The sequence below is a fragment of the Papilio xuthus genome, unplaced genomic scaffold (genome assembly GCF_000836235.2).
Source record: "Papilio xuthus unplaced genomic scaffold, Pxut_1.1 DF825946.1, whole genome shotgun sequence".
Lineage (NCBI taxonomy): Eukaryota > Metazoa > Arthropoda > Insecta > Lepidoptera > Papilionidae > Papilio > Papilio xuthus.
Window position 1 is genome coordinate 352,703 of NW_013532703.1, and position 6,919 is coordinate 359,621.

The window sequence follows — 6,919 nt, forward strand, 5'->3', positions numbered from 1 at the left end:
GCACTCGCCCACAGATACCATGCTTCTCACCAAACCGCCACTACAACCCGTTAGTATATTCACTAAACATATTACTAGCACGAGATTGTACTACTAATAAAAACTCAAAGCATAATCTTTGTTGTTGTGTATTAGTTTTTATCATCTAGAGTAAATTGCAACAAAATTCGCCAAATGTAGCTGCTATTTCTCAGGACGGTATTTTAGTGTATCTTGAAATAGCACAGTTTAATATTTCACTTTCGTAATGTCATTCATAATCAGTTCATCGTTGGTGACACAGCTTTTACAATGAAACTTGCACTTATGTAACAGATGTACGGCGGTGCGGCGACAAGCGTGGCGGGCGCGGCTCCCAGCGTGGGGGGCGGGGCGGGAGGCGGCGCGGAGGCGGGCAGCCTCTCGTCGTACGGCTCCTCGCCGTCAACACCCGTGCACTCGCCACCGCCGCTACACGCGCGTCTCTACCCGCTCAAGCACTCGCCACACCCGCCACACCATCCCCACCACATGCACCATCACAATGGACAGGTACACCCATACACAAATCACCATAGCGACTCTAATGCAAGAGCAAGCTTTTTTATTCTCTTTACGAAAGTACATGTTACATCTACTATAACATTTTAGGATAGAAACAGTACTTTAAAGGATCATTATTGCAGTAAAAATACAGTCCAAAACATGGGGATTTATGTGAGCGGAGAACGTATAGGAGGTCATGGCAAAGGGTGAGGTCTTCTGTAGAACTGTTGTACAAGATTTGTACCAAAATTTTCTTAAGCCAATATTGTTAATTGATTCCAGCAACAGACAGCGGGGTGGGCGGGCGTGTCGTCACCGCCGGGCGCGGGTGTGGGCGTGGGCGTGGGCAGTGTGAGCGGCGTGGGTGCGGTGGGCACAGTGGGCGCGGTGAGCGGCGTGGGCAACGTGCCCAGCGTGCTGCCCAACGGTCACCAGCACCACGTCGCCGTCTTCCCGCACAATGTTATGGTACTTATAACAAATCACTATTAAACAAACAGCCTGTATATTATTAATGAATAAAAAGTAAAAAAAATGTTTTGAGATATGTACAAATTTAATATGAAACGACTTATTAAAATAAAAACCAAAATTTTGTTTATGAAAATGTATCTTATCTTTATTTGGTTTGAATTTAAAACTAGAAATAAATGAATTTCAGTGTATACAGGCTGATCTAATTAATTTGAAAATAAAATTAAACATTGCATAGTTTCCATTTTGTCGTGATTTAGCATGAGTTAAAGCATGTATGTATGTAACTAAATAAAGTATCTTTCATATTTTGTTACTTGAGTGAGTTCCACATTTAAAAAAAAATATTTTAAAAGCTAATAAATTTAAAAAATGTGGAATGTCTTTGTATATATTTACTTTTGATGTAATTTTCTTGTAACATACGACTTGTGTACTTTGTACGAAATCGTTAGTTAGTAAAATAGTAGTAACAAGTCGTATCTTTGAGTTGTTTCTTACAGCTTTAATTATTTTCTTTTGACTTGATTATGAAAAATATGGTTTGTGTCAAATATTATATATGATAATTTGACGTCATTTTGTACATAAAAATTTCTCCTTTGAACACTAAACCATGTTTTTCTTGTATTTTAATTTTCTTTGTGTTTTGCTGTTGTTTTCTTTTTGTGTTGTTGTGTTTTTGTTTTAATATCAGCGACTCGCGTAGAACCCTCATCCTAACGCTCGCAATATTTTACAATTTTTTTTAAAGTATTTTTTTAGTCAATAGAATTGAGTTTTACTTTGTAGATAGAAGTATAGATTCAGTACTATGCTAATTATATCCTTATATTGTTTTGTTATAAAGTTCAATATTAAAAAATTTCAAGCAAATTTTTAGAAAAAAAAATCTTCACACAAAACTTGATAACAATAATAAACAAAAAATATTAACATGAATGTTTTTCTGTAAGATGTGTGTAGTGAGAGTGATATGTGTGTGTGAGAGTGAGTGGGGTGTGTGTGGGGGAGGTGGGGGGGTTGTGCGCGGGTCGCTTGACGTGCGTGCGTGCGGTAGGGCGTGTCCGCGCCGGCGGAGCAGCGGCAGCTCGACGAGGCCATGGTGTTCCTGCGCGACCACTCCGACATCGTTGTGAGTACACGACACGACACACGCACCAACACGCACCAACACGCGCCAACTACGCCCCGATAACAACAACGCATTCTTGCTTATGCCATCTCTTCCTCTTATTCCCAACCAAAAAGAATTCCCTCCATTTTTCTTGTACTAACACAATCGGCACCTTTAAAAGTGGTGTTTCTATTTATTTGTTTATCAATAGTATGCAACATGTCCGCGTACCTTTTTCATTTTTATTCATCTCTCTTTTGATTTAAAATAAAAGTAAAAGCTAGTAGTGTAAATATGTATGTTAACTATATACATAGAAATTGCATGTCAATATGTTTGCGATCAGTGGGCAGACGTGGTGTCGCTAGTTGATGTTGTGGCATGGATTTGTAGCTTGATTATTGTATATGTGTTGATTTTGCTGCAGCATATTTTACTCCTAGATTCGATTCCTAACTGGATAAATATTAATTTATTACAAAGAAGTACTTTTGTCATCGAAGTACGAGAAGAAGTACTTAAAAGTAACAAATATTGCAATCCAGGGCGCAAGGATGGAAGAAAGACTGGATGACGCTATAAATGTGCTGCGCAACCACGCGGAGGCGCCAGACCTATACCCACACGACGTGCACCATCAGAACACGCCAGGTAACCTCCAACACCACCACCACCACCTCACCACGTCACATCACATCACCATCATCACTAACATCACCACTCACCACATGACAATATTAGTTTAGCAAATGAATTAATAGTTTTATTTGAGTGACCATAGCTACATGACATTAACAAATAATATTAACCAATCGAAGTCAGTGCTGGATTACAACTGGAAAATGTAAACACATACTAAAATGCGTTTTGTGGGCATTACTACTGGACTGTATGAATGTAAACTAGTCAGAACAATAATGTAGTAAATTTCTAGGTACAAATATTATATATGCGAAAATGTGGATGTTTGGATGTTTGTTAGAAGATCTTAAGCACAGATCAACGTATCGTAGAAATTTGGCATAGATTTAGATTTAAAGGGAAATCTTTTTTTGTTTCAAATTCCGTGCAGATGGAGTCGCGTGATGTCATAGTTAATAGTAAAGTGCGTGTGATTGTAAAAGTAAAGTAGCAATGTATTGTATTGGGGCATGTTGCAGCGAGTAGAGTGGGGGGAGTGGGGGGAGTGGGGCACGCGCCGCCTGAACCCCCCGTCAAGCTGGAGCGACATCTGCTGCCCAACACCAGTGAGTTGTACTTAATACTTTCACGACACGGGGCAGATACATACTACAGATATACAAAACACATTATTTTATACACAAAGTAGTTGGTGGACTGTAGTCTTAGCAATAGTTTTCGTCAAAGTTCACTGATTTTTTTTTTTAAATCGCTAGAATGATAAAAAAATTGACAGATGACAGTTGACGCTAGCGCCACCTAATCGGAGCTTTCAGTTTTTCTCTGCAATAATTTGACAGTTGTGACAACACACAAAACATATTTAGCGTGGTGTCAGAGTGGTAATGTAATGTGGTTGATGTTTCAGAGAAGCGCAAGGAGCCGCCGGACGCGGGTCTGGAGGCGAAGCCCTCCTCCTCCGGCGCCGCAGACCTCGCCAAGCCCCCCGCCAACAAGCGCTCCCGCAGATAGTGAGTACATGCATACATACACATCATCTCTTGTGAAAATACCAATTCTGATGTTTATTTTAAAATCATATTATCAAATACACTAATTTAAATATAAAAACTCATTTAATTAATTAACAATAGAATGTCCACATTCTGCCATTTTAAACATAAATTTAAACAATTTCTATTTTTGAAACTTAAAACAGTTGGCCTTTGACTGGTATTGAAATAAATAGTAAATCACACTTTTTTAATTGTTTTCATATACAATACAGTAAAATAATATATTGTGTTCTAATGTTTTTACCCACTTGAACCCACCATCGAACAGATTTATATTGTATCAGTGAGTTGTTGGTGGGGTTAAGTGGGTGAAGTGGGTGTCGGTGGGGTTGTCGTACGTGTGTGTGACGTGATGAGTTTGTTAGTGGTGTTGTGGCGCGCAGCTGCTCCTCCGCGGACGAGGAGGACGTGGACCCCGACACGAAGGCGGCGCGCGAGAGAGAGCGCAGGCAGGCCAACAACGTGAGAGAGAGGTGCGACATACACGTCATACATACACCATACATACACCATACATACATCATACATACACCATACATACATCATACATACACCTTTCTTATTATTTGTCTTTAATAACAGAAATAATTGTCACAAATAATGGATTTATATTAAAAATTCCTTTCCCATTACTATGTTACATAATCTCAGAGTAACATAGTCTATGACAACAGCACTTATATTATATGTTATGTTTAAATATAAATTTCCAGTACATTTTAAATAAAAACAATGTTTCGTAAATACGTTTTGAAAGTCAAACTTTAGTTATAAACATATTTTTGAAACAAAAAAATTGACCATATGATTTCCCATATATTATTCTTGTACTACCCTGCACATCAAATATACATACTGAATATATAAAATAAGACATATGTATACTGAGCGCACTAACCACCATGTATATTGAAAGTTTCAGCTTGCCACCTCACCCACCGCTAAACTGCTAACTGTTTGGGTCATAGTATACAATGTATGTGTGTTCATTGCATTTATATCTGTGTATGTTTGTGTGTTTGTTTGTATTGTAGGTATAAGGTAAGTACATAAGTTACGTTTAATACGGAACCAAAATAAAAATCGTATCGCCTGAAAGTTTTTATTTCAGATTAAAATAAAATCAAAAAAATGTATATTCTTAACTAAGTTCACATTAACGTTAGATTCATTTATTCCATTCGTTCTTTTGGGGTATTTATTGTCATTCATTAGGGTTTCGAAACCTGTAAATATAATCATTCATTCATTAACGTTATAACGTATCGGTCATGCGCTTGTAACTAACCAGAGGTCTCGGGTTCAATTCTGTTGCGTTGTTCATTTGAAACGGAAGGTCAGGTGTCTCTCTCTCGCGCGCCGCCCCCCGCCCCCTGCCCCCTGACCCTTGCCCCGTCCACAGGTAAGCCACGCCAATAACGTCAACAAGTGTTAATTTTTCAAAGAAAGTTAAAGTTACTTTTTCCAATGAAAATGGTGTTTAATAAAAAGTGATCAAACACTGCAGCTGCCACAATACCAGTAACAAACACACCAACGTTACCTGCGTACTAAGTATAAATGTGGGTAGTTGTGAGACGTGGTTGATGTAAGGATTGCGTTGTGCAATAGTTGTTCGTCAGCGGACGAGGGTGAGGAGGACGCGGACCCTCACGCAAAGGCGCTGCGGGAGAAGGAGCGCCGCCAGGCCAACAACGCCCGGGAGAGGTGAGCTCCCCGCCCTCATACACACTCGCCCNNNCCCGCCCCGCCCCGCCCCTCACCTCACTCTGCGTATACTATGACTCAAATTGTTGTCTTTTATTTCATCGTTTATATATTTAAAAAGCGGTGGCTGGCTTCAATTATTTCATGTACTGAATGATTTATTTTTTCAATATAGCATGGTGCGCGACCGACGTGACATTTTGTTGTTACAATAATTATAATGAACTAAAGCAATTGTTTATATATTCATTATGATGGAGTGTCATTTAGATGCAATTTAAAATAATTCAGTGTATAATGTTATTGCATGTGTGTGTGTGTACGTGTGCAGGATAAGAATACGTGACATAAACGAGGCGCTGAAGGAGCTGGGGCGCATGTGTATGACACACCTGAAGAGCGACAAGCCGCAGACCAAGCTCGGCATACTCAACATGGCCGTCGAGGTCATCATGACGCTCGAGCAGCAAGTCAGAGGTCAGAATTACGCAACAATACATCTAATACGATAGAGCTCTTAAATACATCCTATTTAAAATGATATGATGTGCTATACTGTTGCTGTTCAGAGTTGAGAGTGATTGATTGTGCGTGTTGTGTTGCAGAACGCAACCTGAACCCGAAGGCGGCGTGTCTGAAGCGACGCGAGGAGGAGAAGGCGGAGGAGGCGCCCAAGCTGCTCCCCGCCCCCCTACACCACTACCAGCCCATGCCGGTACATCACCACACACATACACTCACTTTCATATTATATTATAGCTATACGTTGTGTACAAGAAGTAATTGTGCAATGTTATGTGCAGGGTATGGGTCCACTAGGCGGGCAGCCCCCCAGCGGCGCGCCCCCGCAATAGCGACGTGTCGCCCGCCCCTGCGCCCTGCACTGACACGTGACACCACCACCACCATCACCACCACTGCGGCAACACACCTCACCATGAAAGCTACATTTGTCAACTTATTTATTTAGATATAACATCTAAATTGTACTCGCGTATGTTTGGAATCGATTTTGTTAAATTTATATCCATAGCATTTATCCGAGATAAATTCTTCGCGAATGATTTCTTTACAAATTTTTCTATTGTTTGTTGTAAATATTTATCAAATCTATTTTTCTTTTAAAAATTCTTTCATATCGATAACTTTCTGTGTTCGCCATCTAATCGTTTGTGTGAAATTTATCTCGCAACATGTACTGACAAATGTGGCAACGGTCACCTCCGCCTGACACCGTGTGTCATGTGTCAATGTGTCATGTGGCGGCGATGACACCCCAGTGATTGTGTGAGGTGATGCGCATAAACTTCCGCCTCAGTGAAGTGCGTCTCTAATGTGTCGACGCGCGCCGCTCGCAAGGGGCGGGGGCGTCTACAAGCTGCCCCCGCCCCGCGCTCGG

The 6,919-nt window shown here is 40.5% G+C and overlaps 1 protein-coding gene across 6 annotated transcripts in view; it reads left to right on the plus strand.

Moving 5' to 3' along the window:
* da (transcription factor daughterless) overlaps positions 1 to 6,913 on the plus strand; it is a 25,533-nt gene extending 18,620 nt beyond the window's left edge. For 3 of the 6 annotated variants that reach the window (XM_013321280.1, XM_013321281.1, XM_013321285.1), the window contains 9 exons: positions 808 to 993; positions 2,060 to 2,134; positions 2,662 to 2,767; positions 3,277 to 3,363; positions 3,666 to 3,768; positions 4,179 to 4,286; positions 5,852 to 5,997; positions 6,126 to 6,235; positions 6,324 to 6,913. In XM_013321280.1, coding sequence (XP_013176734.1) covers positions 808 to 993; positions 2,060 to 2,134; positions 2,662 to 2,767; positions 3,277 to 3,363; positions 3,666 to 3,768; positions 4,179 to 4,286; positions 5,852 to 5,997; positions 6,126 to 6,235; positions 6,324 to 6,374 — 972 coding nt within the window. In that variant the 3' untranslated portion in view covers positions 6,375 to 6,913. Of the gene's footprint in view, positions 1 to 807; positions 994 to 2,059; positions 2,135 to 2,661; positions 2,768 to 3,276; positions 3,364 to 3,665; positions 3,769 to 4,178; positions 4,287 to 5,424; positions 5,521 to 5,851; positions 5,998 to 6,125; positions 6,236 to 6,323 lie in introns of all 6 variants that reach the window. The other 3 variants (XM_013321284.1, XM_013321283.1, XM_013321282.1) reach the window with 3 other exon arrangements.
* The last annotated feature ends 6 nt before the right edge of the window (positions 6,914 to 6,919 follow it).